The 19,390-nt window shown below is 35.0% G+C and overlaps 1 protein-coding gene across 3 annotated transcripts; it reads left to right on the plus strand.

Annotated features, from left to right (window-relative positions):
* The first annotated feature begins 548 nt into the window (after positions 1 to 548).
* LOC138133042 (uncharacterized) lies at positions 549 to 7,173 on the plus strand. Of its 3 annotated transcripts, none has more exons than XM_069050833.1 (6): positions 549 to 706; positions 2,757 to 3,127; positions 3,186 to 4,502; positions 4,952 to 5,908; positions 5,978 to 6,270; positions 6,324 to 7,173. In XM_069050833.1, exons 2-6 carry the CDS (start codon positions 2,759 to 2,761, stop codon positions 6,928 to 6,930), a joined length of 3,543 nt encoding a protein of 1,180 aa, XP_068906934.1. In that variant the 5' UTR covers positions 549 to 706; positions 2,757 to 2,758; the 3' UTR covers positions 6,931 to 7,173. The 3 variants fall into 3 exon arrangements, with proteins under 3 accessions (XP_068906934.1, XP_068906950.1, XP_068906943.1); XM_069050842.1 differs by lacking the exon at positions 549 to 706 and adding an exon at positions 1,958 to 2,376; XM_069050849.1 differs by lacking the exon at positions 4,952 to 5,908.
* Positions 7,174 to 19,390: the final 12,217 nt, after the last annotated feature.

Raw genomic sequence — 19,390 nt, forward strand, 5'->3', positions numbered from 1 at the left:
ATTCTTGTATTTAATTTAATAAAACCTTGCTTACGAATGTAAGTTATTGAATACTAACTTTCTGTGAATTAGGTATTCTTTGTGATGTTTTACAAGCTAATGTTGACTCAAGTTGCAAAAAAAACAATTTGGATTTGCAACAGCAATTTTATGGCATTAGTCGTTTGAAATTACTTTAAAACTGTACTTATATGGGAAATATTCAATCCAAACTATGATTTTCAGGTCCCTTTGTGCCTTTATTTGGTTCAAAAATATTGAAAAAATGCTGTTGCAAATGACAAGTGGTTTTTTGCAACTTGAGTCGACTTTATATTTTTAACAGTTGCAAACAATTTTGAAACATTTATTTGATAATTTAAAATAAACACAATACTATTATCAAAAGTGAATAAGTATAGTATAACCATTACTAATATATTTCTTATATTATCAAAATTCCCCACATCATAAGATCCGTGTTAACCTCCCAATTCCTGAAAGTGCTGTTGCAACCACCCCCTACTAAAACTTAGGTACTATTAACTTTTTACTGAAGAATATAAAAGGTGAATGCTGTGTTTGGATTCATCAGTAGCAATAAGAACAGTTCTGAGAGAGAAAGTGTCTGCCCACATTGAGGAGGGACGGTATAAAAGAGTCCATCAGCGAAAAGAATCTTTTAAAGTTTAGTGTTTATCAAAAGCGAGTGATTTGTACCCAGCAGGTTAGTAATATACATATGTAATCTTATTACTAAACTTTGTTTTCTTTACTGTTTGTATTTCGTTAATTTAGATAATAAACATAGGTAACCTTTGTAGAAACTGTAGAAAATTTGTTCAATTGCAATTTCCGACCAATTAAAAAATTGACTTTCAAGAAATAATATTAAATTTTACAAAGGTAGGGTTTTTTTAACCACCCCATTAATTGCTTTATCTGTGGGGGGGTGATCAAAATAATAATAAGTAATCATTTTGTAAAATAAACTTCTAATATTAATAATTATTTTTAAAACTGTATAAAAACCATCTGGTGTTTTTTTTTAATTTCACCTCAAAGTAGGCGTTGAAGAGTCGGCTGTGAACGCACCACTCGTGTAAAAATGTAAGATTTAAACAGCTGATCCGTGATCCGTATAGTGCGTTCACAATCAAATCTTCAACGCCTACTTTTAGGTGAAAATTTAAAAAAACACCCGATACCATCAACAATTAACAATATAATTTATAGAGACAATCATCTTACACCAACAAAGTGTAATTTACTTAGGTGTTTCATGTCATTTGACTTCACATAAATACTTTTCTTGTCTCCTTTGTACACATTCTAGATATATCAAACTCTACAAAAATGGTAGTATTTTTTTAGATTTCATAATTTCTGTCAATAACTGGCGAAATGCGTATCTAATATTTCTAGTAAAGAAATTCTACAGTGTGGAAAAAAAAAAGATTATCTAGTTAGCTTTGGAATTTTTTCACATGTAATTTTTCCTGCCCCGCTCTACTCTTTTTGAAGTAGCCATATAGTTCTGTCAATTAATGTTATCAATCAAGTTGACAATTATTACAATTTATTGAATTGAATTAACAAACGATTAAAACGCATACCATGCAAGAAAACACTTTCATTATTGAAGCGTATTTCCGATCTCATCCCTTCGCAATAAATCACTTTTGGAAATCTGATATATATATTTTTTTTTTTCGTAGAAAGGTATTTTTATAAGGGTAATGCAACGGTAACTAGATGAAGATCATTTTGTTCCACACTGTATACATTTATATAAATGTAAAAAAGTTCATTTTCGAAATTACCTTAATAAAGTTCGTCTATGTATTTTTGTTTATATTAAAAATGTTCGTCCAATCGTTCAGTCTTTACAATTTTTTCATATTTTTCTAAATTACATTCCGATTTCATTACAATATCTAATAAATAGTGTGTTTCTGTTCATACTTCAAATCTGTTAAGATCGAACAATTCATTACTAAGTTTACTAGTCCATTTTTGTTGAGGTAATGAACTCGCGGCCATGACCGCAGTCAGATCTTGAGAAAGTGGAATTTAACATTGCACCTTATAAAATCGTGACTGCAAGTAAGCTATCTAGTTACCACGTTGTCTCACTTACTTTCACTCAGTTTCCAGAGAAATTATTCTTGTTTCTTTAGTACAATTGCTATTGTTTAAAACTTAAACAAGAACGGTAGATTATTATCTATCAGAAACTATGTCACTAGGTATCACATATTTATGTTTTGTCAGAATAGTTGTTAGTTTAGTGTTCAACTAAATGAGCAGTTAAAATTGTGACAAATTAATATAAATTTAGAATAACTATAAGCCTTACCAGATACGTATAAAATTTTGGTTCATCAAATACAATAGGTAGGTACTTCGAGTAATAACGATATATCGTATATTGCAGAGAGTTAATGTTATGTTATTTGAAATATCCGTTGGTGTATAACAAATTATTATTTATTGTCAACAATCTAAAATGACATCATCAATTTCCCAAGACACGATCGAAAGCAAAGAAAGTAAAAGCGATAACCTACTTATTCTAAAAGAGGCGCCACCCACTGCACTTTTGCCAAAGCAGTAAAACAGGAGGCGTTGATATGCGAATTTCACTTTTGCATCGTAGAAAAATTAACTTTCTTAATGGTAAACTTACGTTTCCATCGAAAAGAAACTCATTAAATATTTATATTTCACTTTATTTGACCTTAATTAATAATAACAAACTAAATAATATTTTCTAGAAATGCGACTGACACCCATCATTGCCTATTTGGCAATGGTCTTATTATGCCATGTTGCTGGTGAAGAGAACACGTGGTCTTGGGGAGATAACAAAGACAAATCAGTTATACCTCCTAAGTTCTTAGAAGAAGAATCTGAAGAACCAGAAGTAGCCGCGAGTGAATTCATTGAACAAAACAGTCAACCGAATTCAACAGAAGTCGAAAAAATCATAGAGCATATTCTTGTTTCGAGCAGACAGGGAAGAAACGTACAAGGATTTGACGAAGTCTACAGCGATCCTAATGTGCAAGATGCTTTACAAAAGGGAGACGATGTTGAAGCAAGAAATATTATTAAGGATCGTCTATGTTCTCTAGGTCTTATGCAAGTATGTTCCGTTTCAGTCGTGCGCATAAACAAAATACTTTTATAATCTAAATTTGCAGTGTGATGGAGAAAATATTCAAGGGAAGCGCCCGTACATTTCACCAGAAGAATTGATTTACGCGCAGCCTGTGGCGATCAATCCAGTTGGACGTCCAATTCCAACAATTCCTTTGAAAGGTCCAACTCGAGGAGGGTACGGTCCACCAAAACCTATACCTTTCCCGCCAGGCCATGGAGGCCCTCCCACGAAGTTTGGACCTCCTCCGAAGTTTGGATCACCTCATAAACCTCCCCGTCGTGGATATGGACCACCGTTACCGTCGAAACCATTCTACGGCCCACCTAGCAAGCCTTTCCTCAATGAACATGAAATTTATGAGGGAGCCGAATTTATTTCGAAACCACATGGACCGTACATTCAACCAATTGAACCTGACACGCCATATCAGTTTGAACATGGTGTCTCCCAGTTGCATAAAGACAAAAAAGTAGAAGTAGTTGTAACAGCTCACGGAGGTACTGCTCAAGCTGGTGGAAATACAAATGAACCTCAACAACACGTTCACCATCACTTTCATCATAATGCCGATGCAATTGGAAACAAATCTCCGACTGTGGTAGTTAATCCAATACCAGTCGCTAGTGCTGCTGCTGTTTCATCGAGTTCGTTTGGAAGCGGCTTACTTGAATCTCACGGTTCCTCATACTTTAAACCAGCCTCTGTTTCTTCTTCATCCGGTTTTAATCCAGTGTCAAGCTTTACTCCAGGAGTATCGCATAATTTTGGAAGCGGTGGTTTGACAATTGGAGGATCAGGTTTTGGCGGTTCATACGGTGGTCAAACAATCGCTAGTTATGGCGGTTCATCACACAATTTAGGATACTTTGATAAAAGTAAGCCCGTCAGTGAAGCATTTGGTTCCGGCAATTTCGGTGCCTCAGTTGGTTCATATGGATCTTCCGGACTTTATAAAAAGGAACTAAACTTGGGCAGCAATTCTGTTAATTCGAATTATCTTCAAACAGGCTACGCTGACAAATATCAAGGTTTAGAATCTTCCAGAAACGAAAATTATGATTGCGTATGCGTGCCATATGACCAGTGTCCTAGTCATGATATTATTGGACGCAAGGACGACTTATATCTTCCTCTCGACCCAAGAAATTTGAAGAGTGATATTGAAGCACTAGGAGAAGACGAAAGAGTCATTACTGACGGGAATGGCACTATGACTATTGTAAGAGTACCGAAAGCAGCTGGTCTGAATGAAACAGCACTGACAGAAGAAAAAGTGAATGATCAAAAAGATAGGACCGTTACAAAGCGTGAAGCACCATCAGAAGAAAAAACCCAGGACAAAGCTAAAATTGAACCTGTAAGTATATTTTAAGAGTAAAGTCAGGTCAAGTCAGGTCAGGTCAGGTCAACAATATTTAGAATAACTCAAAAGAAGCGTCAAATGTAATAATACTAGGCTACCTTAATTAAAATGGAACAGATAAACTTACTACTTAACGCAGAATAATATCAAAATACATAAACAACATTCTAACTGCAAGACTTCCTCTAAGTTTACATGTCTGTTCTACTTGTTTCTCCAAATTAAACCTAACTGCTACATACTAAATAATTAATACTTTTATTATTTATCAACTAATAGAAGTTTTATAGAGACTAGTACTACACATACGATTTCCCTACTGATTCACCGCCTGCCTTGGGACTAAATTACTAAACGAAAGATTTGTAAATATTTGAATCGGTCTCACACCATTACACGTTTAACTTAAACTGATATCTTTTAAGAGAAATAAAATTTTGCAGCGACAATCATATGGATCATATATCAACAACAACAACAACAACAACAACAATAAGAAAGTGAAACCGACTTTCGGAATTTCCTTTGGTTTACCAAATCAAGGAGGCGGTGGATATCCTATAAATCCCCACGGTTCTAATCCCTTGATAAACCCCTATGGTGGATCCGTTGGAGGTCAGGGTATCAATCTCGGCTTAGTTTCAGTAAACCCTTTAATTTCTTTGCAAGTCACTAAAGATGATTATGGAGAGAAAATTTTAAAACCATTCGTTAATTTGCACGTAACACCCAACAACTATTTACTTCATAAATTCGAAGATATATTTTCATACAAGAAAAATCTAATTTTCAATAAACATAAGCATTTCCATTATCACAAACCGAATCGTCATAATCTTCACTACTATCCATCGCACGTTACTCATAGCCACCCAGAATATCATCATGGTCCACCCGTTCATGACGATTCTCCAGTTTTTCATCAAAGTCCTGAATATCACCATGGTCATGGACCTATCGAATTCAGCGGTCCTCCCCCTTCTTCTTATCATGATGATGGACCTGACCTCTATTCTAAAGATCCATACCACGACCATAGTTCTCCCATATCTTATTATGACGATCCTCACAATTACGGTGGCAGCCCTGGAAGTTATTATAACAATTTTCACGGAAGGGCTCATGACAATAAAACATATCTGGTCGATGGTAACAGTCTCCTGAATCAATATCAACAGCAGTATGATGACGGTCAGAATATTTACGGAGCCTCTTCATATGCAAACGAAAATAATTTTGATGACTTTTCTGATTCTCAACTTAATTCAGAAAGCTCCACTAAAAACTTCAACTCTAGAGGGGGAAAAAGTTTATTCCCTTCCAATCCCATTAAATTTCCTACTAGTAGAAAAAGACGTGACGTGACTATGACTGAGACATTTAAACCTAAACAAACGAAGGTAAAGTAGGTTTAAACTCAAAGTTCAATTATTTAAAAAAATATGTCTCTAAATTACATTATTTTACAGCGTCAAGCCCATTATGGACGACCTTCTACCTGTGGACCCAGACATGTGTGTTGTAGAAGGCCTCTTCGTCCCCAAGTACCTACTCCTGGACGTAGGCAGTGTGGTACCAGACACTCTCAAGGCATAAACGGCCGCATTAAAAATCCTGTCTACGTTGATGGAGACAGCGAATTCGGTGAATATCCATGGCAAGTTGCTATTTTGAAGAAAGATCCCAAAGAAAGTGTTTACGTGTGTGGAGGTACCCTTATTGATTCTTTACATATAATTACGGCCGCTCACTGTGTGAAAACGTAAGATTTTAGCTAACAGAAGTAGTTTCAGTATTCTCATTGAAATGTTATAGGTACACTGGGTTCGATTTAAGAGTTCGTTTGGGAGAATGGGACGTCAACCATGATGTTGAATTTTTCCCATACATAGAACGGGACATCACATCTGTTAATGTTCATCCAGAGTTTTATGCTGGTACCCTCTATAATGATTTGGCAATCCTACGAATGGATAAACCAGTAGACTGGACGAAACAACCTCACATTAGCCCTGCTTGTCTCCCCAGCCTTCACGACGATTACTCAGGAACCAGATGTTGGACAACCGGATGGGGTAAAGATGCTTTTGGTGATTTTGGTAAATACCAGAATATCTTGAAAGAAGTCGACGTGCCAATTGTCAATCATGGTTTGTGTCAAAGACAATTACAACAGACCAGATTAGGTTACGATTTTAAACTACACCCCGGTTTTATCTGTGCTGGGGGTGAAGAGGGCAAAGATGCTTGCAAAGGTGATGGAGGCGGTCCGATGGTGTGCGAAAGAGGTGGTACATGGCAAGTCGTGGGAGTTGTCAGTTGGGGTATTGGATGTGGACAAGTTGGCATTCCAGGAGTTTACGTTAAAGTTGCTCACTATTTAGACTGGATTCGCCAAGTTACGCAAAGATATCAAAAATGATTGTTGAATTATGTACCTATATGATATTTATACTAGCTTTTAAGAATAACTTATTTTTGTACAGTTTAAAGACTTAAATTGCCCACATCATGGGTAGTTATGTGATACTTTCTCTCAAATTAACTTAATTATTTATAAAAAAACAAAATAAAAGCTGATTCGCTAAATTACTGTTCCCGATAAATTATTATTAGTCTTGTTAACAACTTAAGCACTATTTAATTAATATATGATTCAAAAGTTTATGTACCTACTTATATACAGTAATATTTTTACCTATCCTATATTATATAATGTTGGCAATTAAGACAACAGAAAACAAAACAATAACTTTAAACAATTTAAAAAATGGAAATTCTTATACATTTACATTAAACTACTACCTATCTACGAGTAGGTAGATACTCGTAGATGTATTTCATACAGGCTGTTTCCTAAAAAACGCCGCAAGCCGTAGCTCCATTATCTATTGTCCGATTTTAATAAACAAGAAAAGCAATACAATGGTTAAAAAACACTACAAAACATATACACTCCCCACAACAATTATCGCATAACATACAGGGTGTCCCAAAAAAGGAGTACTAACGGTGCATTACGGTGTAGAAGAGATTACCGTAAACGTCAGAAAAATGTTAAAAAAATTCTATAGGATTTATTTGCTGATTAGGCGGTCTTTGAAAGTGGCACTTCACAGGTCAATTATTTTGAAATATATGTATGAAATTGTCATGACAGCTACCTCTAATCGTACCTACATATTATCACAAAGTACAAAATCACTCATTACCAATATCTAACTCTGCATAATAGAGAATTTAGAAGTTTTGGAAATCGAAAAAATTATTTTAAGTCCATTACGGTAACATTGCAAGGTAATGATGTACGAATATATCTTTGTTTACATTGTATTACCGTTAATAATAATAATAATAAAAATAATTGATTTTTTTGTCGGAAACATTTTTTCCATATTTTTTTCATGTACAGTTAATTTCAAAATTATAGAGTACACCTAATTTTCTACAGTGTAACGTGCACTTACATTTTTTGTCAAAGATCAATGTCAATTTTGACAAACAAAATACCTAATCTAACCGAATACGCAAAAGTGGTCATTCTTTCCAAATTAGAAAAAGGGTGGTCTATCCGGAGGGTAGCCCAATATTATAACATCGCGAAGAGCACCGTGTAGAGAGGCTAAAACAAACAACATTATGGTGCTCTAAAATATCAGCGACATTTATGTTGTCAAACTTACGTAACCTATATAGAAATATGACGTCCACATTTCAAAAAGGCATCTTCACATGTGGAAAAAACTGTAATAAATCGACTTCTTGATTTTTGAGGTGTACCTACTCGATAATTTTGAAATTAACTGTACATTTAAACATTCTCGATAAGGTAGTAAGTAGTTTGTACGCCAATTTTGGGAAACCTGTATGTTTATACGTGTAAAATTTGAACTTTAACTTAATTTTTTTTTCTGTGATATCCTTTCGAGAATGAAATTGTAGTGTTGTGTTTATTGATAATAATGTATAATATTTATATGATATGTAAACTACCTATATTTTAAACAAATAAAAAACTTCTTCAAGTCCTGAGCTTTTGGCCACAGTTCCCAAAACACTAGCAGCATTTCTTCTTTGGATAGCAATACTTATTCTTTGCGGGAAATAGCATATTTTTCAAGCAGCAACTTGCTTACATCTTTAAAAAGAATGAAATTGTATAAAATCCATATTGCACATATCAACATAAGGAGTTACAGTCATTGATTAATTCGCTCTAAAGTATTGTGGTAAACGAGATGGTTCTGCAATGTCTTGCATACAATCAACAAAAATTAACACAAGCAGTGCAAAAATCAATTAAGTATCATTCCAATATAGGATTGAAAACTTCTTAAAGATGAAATTTAGTCTATTTATACGAAATGTTTGCAGACCATTTGCTATACAGGGTGTCTCAGCTAAGACTTTCGAGGCTACTCTCGTGTCAAAAATAAATTACTCCCTAGAATTCGAACTTTTAGGGAAATAACATTTTTCATGTTGTGTGTAACTAGAATTTTCAAAAGTTATTTTGAATGCCTAAAGGCCGATTTATAGTTCCGTAACATGTACGTATGGCATAACATATCAAAATTGAATCCTATTGAATCAAATGTATTCATTTATAGATCCGTTAACGTAACATAAGTCAGTATCCATTTACATATGAATTGGCCAATTTCAATTATTATGTTATGTACAGTGGGGAGCACGGAATTTCGCATACCAATTTGTATGTCATTAAAAAAAACTATCTAGTCTAAGCTTTATGGTCATTATAATCAATCATGATTTATGTGATCATGACTGATGTTTCACCTAAACTGTAACGAAACTGCCGCCAGTATCTCATTTTAATAACATTATGATAGTGAAATGTCCAATGTGTGCGAAATTCCGTGCTCGCCACTGTACCATGAAAGTTACGGAATTTTTTATATTTTCCATAGAAACGGTTACGTGCAGGTACGCTCTCAATAACTTCAATTTAAAAACATTATTGAAAAGGTGGAAAATATGAAAGAAATTCCAATCGTAGTGTGTTGAAAGGTTCAAAGCACTGTATGATAAATCTTCCAAAGACTTTGAGGACGGTGATTTGGAGGAGCTGATTTATCAGTGTTTTTGTAACTCGTATTTTTCGTGGTTTCTTCCTTTTTTCTTTATTACGACCTATCTCGTGTCAGACCACAGCACAAGCAGCAGCTTCTAAAACCTCGTCTTCACAAAACATATTTGACAATTGTTTGATACTTAAAAAGTCAACAATCATAATCACGTTTTGTCATGAAGTATAAATTGAATTTTAAAAGTTATGTTATGTTTATGATTTTTGACTATGTTATGCTGTATGTATAACTATAAATCGTGCTTAAGGTTTGTTAGGTACTTTGAATTGAGAGATTAAATCCAAATAAATATGCCGCCAGTAACCAAAATTGATTGTGAAACGAAAAATCATCTATCACTTCTTTTGTTTGTCACCAGAACCCACATAGCCTCCAACCTAACCAAATTTATGGCAACCTAGTAACGAATATCCCTAAATCCTAGGGAGTAATTTATTTTTCACACGAGAGTAATAACTCAGTTATTTTCCAGCGGATTTTTGTGAAATTTAATTTAAAAATGCAGATATTTTAGACGGTGAAGAATAAAATCCCATTAATGCAATAATCACTCAAGTCTTAGAAACGTAATTTTTACAAGCCTTTTTACAATGTTGAATCGATTAAGATTTACATAAAAAATTGATCGTCAATAAAAAATCCTGTAGGGAAAAACTCGTCCTTGAAAGTCGTCTGGTTTGCAAGAAAAAAGCAACAAACTGTGTTAAACGTGGCTGCAGATGCAAAAACGTAGACGCGTATGAAACAAACGCGCGCCATCGCCGAATTTTGGTCACCCCTTTTCGCACAAATCCAAGTGACATATTTGACGTTTATCTCTCTAACCTCACAAACACTTACAAAGTTAAAAACAACATTTGGACGTAATTTATTATGCTGGATGCTTTAATTGTTCCATAAAGGACTAAAACACAAAATCGGGATATTTTAGCAAGGTAATTTAGTTCACGTACGCTTCCTGTGTCTTCAAATAAATTGACGACTCTCTTAACCTTACATTTTGTAAAGCCTACATTTGGATAGTGTCATTGCCATCTACGTAGAACACAAAGCCTTAAGGCAGCAATTGTTTTTGATCGTGACGTCACAGTAAAGGCTTCGGTCATTGTTTACTTTAACTACTTCTGGAATTTTCCCGTTTTTTCTGGCTAGACAGCCTCAGGGCGTCCTCCTGCATCGTTTTCCACCACTCAAACCTTGTGCAAATGAATTTTCTTTACCCTTTAGTACTTTAGTTATACTCAAACGGCCTACACACGATACGATCTGTCGTACTACAGATCGTTCAACAATGTTTGAAGCTACGGTTGGAACGATGGTTAGATCGTGTGTAGGCCTGTCTACGACCTGTAGAACGACGGGGTTGGATTGGATGGTAGTTTGGCTTGCAATAAAATCTGTCGTACTACAGGTTGGACGACTGACAAGTTGGAACGTGTGTAGGCGGGCTTCAAACGCGTTGTACGATATTCAAGACGGTAATACAAAAAAGTCAGTGAATTAATCGGTAAAACTCGTCTGTAATGGATTGTAAGAGGTTTTTAGAAGAATTTATCGAAATCTATCGCGAGCAGCTGTCTTTGTGATAAGTCAAATCCAAAGATTATGCAAACAAACACAAAAGACCCGCGAGCTAGGAATTACTGTTACACAAATTACGCGAAATTCAACCAGAAGTACTCAAATAATTATTTATGTAACAAGTGAGTAAAGTAATAGTTTTTTTACGAGAAGGAAATTGCCATTCGAGCGAAGCGACTGTGCAAATCCGCTGAGTAAAAAAAAGATACTTTACTGAGTTGCATACAAAATTTTTTTGGCGCCCGTAAGTTTAAATAACTTTTTTTTTTGACACTGTCAGAATTTGAGAATTTTCTCCTGTGTGAACTTGTGGGCCTTTAAACTGGCCCACTCATAAGCTCAATTTATTAAAAAAATAAATAAATTGGGATTTATACATAGTGTCCCAGCCAAGATTTTCGAGCCTAATATCTCGGTTATTTTCCAACGGATTTTTGTGAAATTTAAAATGCAGATATTTTAGACGGTGAAGAGTAAAATCCCATTAATGCAATAACCCAAGTCGTAAAAACGTAATTTTTACAAGCCTTTTTAAAACGTTGAATCACTTAAGATTTATATCAAAAAATTGATCGTCAATTGAAAATGCTGTAAGGAGAAACTCGTCCTTGAAAGATCCTTCAAGCACTCAATTTCAAATTCGTGCTTGAATAGATGCCTTCTGCAACTTATATGTATTTTAATATACTATTTTGCACCGTTTTTTCTTCTTCACGTTTTCCTGTTTTTCCTTATTGCCTAGTATTAATAATGCCACAAGTGAGACAACAGTCTTCTTCGGAGGTGTCATGTTCTTCGTAAAATGCTGGATGGCAAACTAAAATCTGAACGATTTCACCGGCACGTGTGGAGGCAAAACAGCCGGACGACTGTTGGAACGATAATCTGACAGATGTGTCGTACGATCTGTAGTACGACAGATCGTAACGTGTGTAGGACGTTTTAGACATTGGCGCGACCTTGAAATACAACAAGAGAGAAAAAGAAAGGCATGTGCACAAGGTTTTAATCGTGGGAAACGATCTAGGAGGACGCCCTGACCCCTGAGGCTGTCTAGTCAGAAAAAACGCGAAAATTCCAGAAGTAGTTAAAGTGAACAATTACCAAGGCTTCATCGAAAACGCATTAAACCTCCAGAATTTAATAAAAACAGTAAAATTTTTGGTTAGCACTCTTTTTTTTTAGTAAAACGATGTGTTTAGGCTTTACAATTACTGCCTCGTGGAGTAAAATGCCATTAATAACGCGAAAATTGTCATTTACAATTTACAAGTGAGGTTAAGTTTGTGTATTTATTGTTTTTGCGTAATTTTTACTTTGTGAATCATTTAAATAACACCAAATCACAACAAATGCTTCTTACATCTTAATTATATACAGGGTGTTTCTGAAATAGGTGCATTAATTTTAACTGGTAATAGAACGCATCAAAAGGAACAACTTTTCTCTCTCCCATTTTGGCGAAAAACGTTGCGTAATGGCTTAAAAAATTAGGAAAGATTTTCCTAAAACCGTTCATATCTCCAAAACTAAGCTACCTAAAAACGTGAAACAACCAGATTCTTACAAAGTGGATTTTTTGCTATGCTGGTAGATTTATTTGAATTTCGATTTCGGCGTTAAAACACGTTTTCTGGATGAAAATGGATGTTTTTTTCATATTAGCGCTGATCTCAATTACCCATTGCAGTATTTAGTGGCGTAGGGCTATTTTAGTGAAAAATCTCTCCAATTTTTTTTTGGAATTAAACATCGTTTTTCGGCAAAATGGTAGATAGAAAAGTTGTTCCTTTTGACGAGTTCTATTACCAGTTAAAATTAATGCACCAATTTCAGAAACACCCTGTATGTAGCAAATATAGTTTCAACTAAATTGCCCTTACAACGACATGTGATCACGAAAATGTTGATAGGGTATAAAAATGCTTCCCAGGTTTCAACGTCTCTTGCGACGTTCGATGAACAGTAAATACCCTGGTATCAACTGAAACCATTATATACACTTGCAATCAAGCTTTTGCTTATCTCACAATTTTCCAGAATGATTAAAACACCATATTTGATACTTTTTGAAAATGTAAACAAATGTCAAATTTTGACGTTTGGCCTTCCTCGTGACGTCACACGCTGTCTGGCCTGGAGTTCGAGATGGCAATGATTGTGTTCCACGAGAAAACGAACTGTGTAATTGAAGTTCTTACGACACTCTCCATAGGCATTTTTTTCCTTTTTCAACAATATTGAAATTTTCACAATTTGACGTTTCTAATAAAGCGCGCCCAATTTTGACAGATTTTAAAGGGTGTACAAAATATTGCTGGGCAATTAATCATCAATTGTTTCAAAAGGTACCTAACTGCTCGAATACCTTCAAATTTTACATTAAAATTTTAACGACAAAATCTAATCTTTTCGTTGAATCAGACAAGTGGTTTACTTAATTGTTTGTGTAGACCCCTATTTTTTAATGTTTAACAATCTAATAATAATCGCGCATAATTTTCGATAAAGGAAACATGTTGTGTTAAAATTACATTTTTTAACTTGAGGTAATTTTATTATTACTAATTGAAATTGAGGGATATGGAGGGAGCACTGTTCAAAAAAGTGGTTACGACCGCGCTTTTCTGTAGACCTAATAAAAGGTCTCCAGATGAGCCGAGCGAAACCGAAGTTAACGTAAATAACTCATCTTTCCAGTGGCGTCAATTTTCTTCATCTGATGAAGAAATTCTACACCGAGATCATCTACTTTTGTTGCAGAACCTCTAATAGAATAATGAAAACTATCTTCATCTTCAGAACATTCCCCTAACACTCTGTATAGCGTAAACAAAAGAAAAATGTTTTGACTCCGCCACTGTCATACGCAACTGATCTACAAATCCCACATTCGTCTTCTGCGCAAACCACGTGATCTCATGTTTCGTTTTGACTTTACCTCTAATAAGTATTGTGCAATTATTCATGATAAATCGTAATACCTAATACAATTTGGCAGAATATAGCCTAAGGGAGTTCGTTTCGGCTCAGGGACGCGAGGGTTCCGGGTTCAATTCCGACCCAGGGAGAAATTAAAAAAAAAGGCTATATTCTGTCTCGTGATTCGGAAGTCACGTTAAGCCATTGGTCCCGGTCTATTAAGTTGGTCATCATGCCCCTCATAGATTTGTAAAAACCAGTCCTAGACTGTGTAACCAATTTTATAAATGATTTCGCTGAACTCTTTGATTTTTGTAGTTTATGTGATTTGGCACATAAAATAGTCAATTTTGCTATTTTATGTGTTTAATCACATAAAATGACACTTTTACCTTGTCATTTGAGTGACACAATTTGTCACTTTTATGACGTTTGAAAATAATAGTACCTATATTATACACCAAGGTGGAGAAGTTCATGATTATAGCCAGAGCGCCAAGATTAGATCCCGAGACGTGCCGAGGGATGTAAGGCGCGAAGGCTGTAAGGGACTTCTCCACCGTGGTTTACCTATACAGGTGTCCCAGCCAAGACTTTCGAACCTAATATCTCGGTTATTTGTCAACGGATTTTTATGAAATTTAAAATGCAGATATTTTAGACGGTGAAGAGTAAAATCCCATTAATGCAATAACCCAAGTCTTAAAAACGTAATTTTTACATGCCATTTTAAAATGTTGAATCACTTAAGATTTACATACAGGATGACTGACGAAAAACCTTTAATACTGTATCTTGCTTATTTTTTATCCGATTTGAATAAATGACACATCAAATGAAATAATTTTGAAAACACTTCAATACCAACTAAATAAAAAAAATTCTTTGGGGTCAGTTTTTGACAGATGAACATCAGTTTCTTTTTTTCAAATAGCACTGTACCTTTTTTTTTATTCACTATTGTAGAGATTTGTCTTCTGAATATAAAAATGTAAAGAACTATACCCATTCATTAAACAAAAGTCAAGAAGTTATTGAGTAAGTGTAAATAAGAGAGAAGTTTGTTCTAAATGCTCGAAATGACTAAGTAAGTGCTGAATATTCATTTGTCAAAACAGAATATAGTCTAAGGGAGTCCGTTTCGGCTCAGGGACGCGAGGGTCGCGGGTTCGATTCCGACCCAGGGCGAAATTAAAAAAAAAGGCTATATTCTGTCTCGTGATTCGGAAGTCACGTTAAGCCATTGGTCCCGGTCTATTGAGTTGGTCATCATGCCCCTCATAGATTTGTAAAACCAGTCCTAGACTGTGTAACAAATTTTTTTTTTATAATGTTGTGAGTTGTATACGGGTAGACATTCAGTAGCAGAGCGATTTAATGTGACGTTAATGTGACGGTTAGGGCAAAAAAATTTGTAAGTTAAGGCGGCGAGCGAAAATACAAAGGTTGGTATATTCGAATATACAAAAGTTCGTATATTCGAAATCGCCCTGGTTACTACAATAACCGCTGTAATACATGGTAACTAAAGAAAATAAAAGATTCTTATTGGTTTATAAAGTAATGAATGATATAGTCACAACAAATGTGATTTTTTAACTTACCCGACCAAAGGTAGGTAAGTTATTGAGTTATTGTGATCGGTCCAAAATTTCGAATTGCTAATTTCATCAGATCTTTACGTTTTGAGGTCCTCTGAACACGTTTATGAAGTTTTTAGAATGATGTCTGTCCGTGCGTCTGTCTGTCCCACTTTTCGTTCTCCCACGATTACTCAAAAACGCTTTGACCGATTGCTTTCAAATTTGACCAACACAAACTTACCCGTGGTCTCTCGAGTTGAAAAGCTTTTGGTGTCAATCGGACCACGGAGGGTGGAAGAGGGTGGGGGTAGGTCGAAAAAATTATAAGGGAACATGGAAATTTGACTTTACCGTTTGAAAGGGCATGTGTTTTTATGTCGGAAACGATGTTTACCATTTGCGGATTTTTCCAATATGGCGGACTTACGAAGTAATTTACGTCTTCATAGATGGACGGCGATAACTGCTGAAACTTTTAACAAAAAAATCTCGGATCTTACGATTGGAAATAACTCTGTAATAGTGACCACCGAATAGAGTTTGGTGTCAATCCGACTACGAGGGGTGGAAGAGGGTGGGGGTTGCTCGAAAAAATAATGAGGTGACATGGAAATTTGACATTACCAGTTGAAAGGGCATGTGTTTTTATGTTGGAAATGATATTTACTATTTGCGAGAATTAGAAGACGACTTATGTGGCTTAACACGGACAAGGTAGGTATCTCGGGTCAATTCAGATTGGTTTAAATTGATGTCGGGTAAGTTACCAGGCCGGGTCTTCAACTCGGCTCCATCCCAATTTTTAATTTTTGAAATAAAATAATGATGCACAAGAGACTTCCAGTATGAAATAAAATACATTACGATATACATCCGGTAATACTTGTAACAGTAACCTACCGGACTTATAACGTAAATTACTATTAATCATTTAAATCATTTTGGTGAACGATGAATGGGTGCTCATCGGGTGCTCATGGAGCTATTCGATGGCCCGCTAGATCCCCAGATTTAAATCCATTGGATTTCTTTATATTCATTCGAAACTTTCGAGACAATGTTTATTTGACCCCACCAGGTACTCAAAAATAGTTAAGAAAAAGTGCGAGTACGTCAGGAAAAACCCCGAAATTTTTTACTGAATGCAAAGGTGGGCATTTCTAGAAGGGATCGACAGTGTCTGCAACTGCATTGAGGAAATTTTGAGCAACTAGAATAGATTTTGTATTGTTTACAAATTTGATTACTTGATTTTTGAATTTCAATTTTTTTCAATTAAATACATTTTTTGTTTTTTCTTTTAATGTACGAATATTCATATATTATACAACTAGAGGATTGAAAATTCTCGATTATACGAGACGTGTTGCCCGGAAACATCACGAGATCGTAGATCGAGTGGTGTTTCCGGCAACACGTCGAGTAATCGAGAATTTTCCATCCTCGAGTTGTATACGGGTAGACTATATCATGAATTAAATAAATAAATAAATAAATAAATAAATAAATAAATAAATAAACAGGTTCCCGAAACCGACTGGGCGCATTCAGTAGCAGAGCGATTTAATGTGACGTTAATGTGACGGCTAGCGCAAAAAAATTTGTAAGTTAAGGCGGCGAGCGAAAATACAAAGGTTGGTATATTCGAATATACAAAGGTTCGTATATATTAATATAAATCTTGACCAAAAATTCGGAAATGTCAAGAAATGTCACAATACAATTTCTGAAGATAAATTAGTTTTTCAATGTGAAGAGTGCAACAGGAACTTTAAAAATGAAAAGGGTCTTAAAATTCATAGAACAAGAATCCATCGAATAATGGGCCAATCTGTTTTGTGTGAATCATTTTCCTCAAAAAGTGATAAAACAAGAAGGAAAAATGAAACAATCAATCAAACTCCACCTACTTCCGTGGATTATGAGAAACAATCCGGATCAGAAGATAGTCAACCTGATGGATCTCAACGATTACGTTGTACTCTATGTCCTGGAAAATCATTTAAGGATAACAACAGATTGAAAATTCACGTAGATAAGTATCATGTCGATAATAATCTATCAACTTCTTCTACTTCTTCAACCGAATCAATAACAAAATTACTAATTAATTTGAAACTTCAGTTACCAACTATTAGAAGATTGCCGAAAGCTTGTAGACATTTAGCTGCGGATAAATTAAGTTCCATTATTAATAATTGTCTTTCGACCAAATCATTATCATCCTTTGAGAATCTTTTGCTTTTTTCGTATAGAGCTTTCAATGTAGCAGAGAAATCTGATAAGTCGTTGAATAAGCATATAAAAGAAAATCTTTCTAATTTTGAAGTACCTCAAATACGAACTGGTTCTAAGAAACGTACAAATTTATCATTAGCTAAGAAAGTAGAAGCAAAAGTAGCCGATTTTGATATCAGAGGAGCTGTTAAATTATTGTCCTCGGATGACTCATTAGCTTCATTCAACGAAGATGTTGCCGAAGAACTTAAAAAAAAACATCCTTCACCATCTCGCGAACTTTTTTTCCCAGACCCTTCCAAACTAGGAGACATTAGTTTAATAGTCAATGAGCAAAACGTTCGAGAAGCTATCAATTCATTTCCTGCCGGTTCTTCACCAGGTTTAGATGGCATGAGACCACAATACTTGAAAGATATCATATCTTTGTCAGCGGGTGAAGCAGGTCAGAGGGCACTAAGAGCTTTAACCAAACTGTGCAATTTTTTATTATCTGGGCAACTTCCTTCAGAAATCTGCCATTTATTGTATGGTGCGTCTTTATGTGCCCTTAACAAGAAAGATGGAGGACTTAGACCGATCGCTATCGGAAACTGTTTGCGAAGATTGACCTCAAAGCTAGCCTGTTTTCAAAGTCGAAATATTGTAAATTCGTATTTATCTCCACACCAACTCGGAGTTGCAACTAAACTAGGATGTGAAGCAGCAATTCATACCACACCAACCTTTGTTAATAACGATCAAAACCGTGGCAAAGTTCTTCTTAAATTAGATTTCAAAAATGCCTTTAACTCAGTCGAACGGGATTGTATTCTGAAAGAAGTCCAATGTCATACCCCACTTCTGTACCCTTATCTTTATCAATGCTATAGAAATCCTTCAACTTTATTTTTCGGTAATCATTTAATTTCTTCTTCTGTTGGAGCCCAGCAAGGAGATCCCTGCGGTCCCATGATTTTTAGTCTTGCCATTCAACCAATTATTTTATCTTTGGATTCTCAAATGAATATATGGTATTTAGATGATGGAACCTTAGCTGATTACCCGGAAGTAGTTTTATCAGACTTTAAGAAAGTTATCAATTTATCTCAGGAAATTGGCCTTGAATTAAACTTTAACAAATGCGAGATCTTTTGCTGTTCTGGAGACACAGATTTAAAAGTGATAAAGGAATTTCAAAATTTAGCACCAGGCATTAAAATCTGTGACCGAGAAAGTTTATCTCTTTTAGGCTCTCCAATCTTTGACCAAGGTTTCAAAAACACCGTCGAAAAAACTATAATTACTGTTGAAAATCTTTTAAACAAAGCTGAACTCCTTAACAGACACGTGGCTTATACTTTAATCAAAAACTGTCTTTTTATACCAAAATTTAATTTTTTATTAAGAACAACTCCATTTTGGAAATTTTCTAATTATGTTAATTCAATTGATTCTTCTTTAAAGT

This window comes from Tenebrio molitor, chromosome 1 (genome assembly GCF_963966145.1).
Source record: "Tenebrio molitor chromosome 1, icTenMoli1.1, whole genome shotgun sequence".
Lineage (NCBI taxonomy): Eukaryota > Metazoa > Arthropoda > Insecta > Coleoptera > Tenebrionidae > Tenebrio > Tenebrio molitor.

What these genes read in the sequence shown, in the direction of transcription:
- LOC138133042 (XM_069050833.1), top strand. Translation starts at nt 2,759, where the DNA reads ATGCGACTGACACCCATCATTGCCTATTTGGCAATGGTCTTATTATGC. An exon ending in TTAAACCTAAACAAACGAAG is followed by an intron (nt 5,909 to 5,977) that starts GTAAAGTAGGTT and finishes ATTATTTTACAG; the next exon opens with CGTCAAGCCCATTATGGACG. An exon ending in GCCGCTCACTGTGTGAAAAC is followed by an intron (nt 6,271 to 6,323) that starts GTAAGATTTTAG and finishes GAAATGTTATAG; the next exon opens with GTACACTGGGTTCGATTTAA.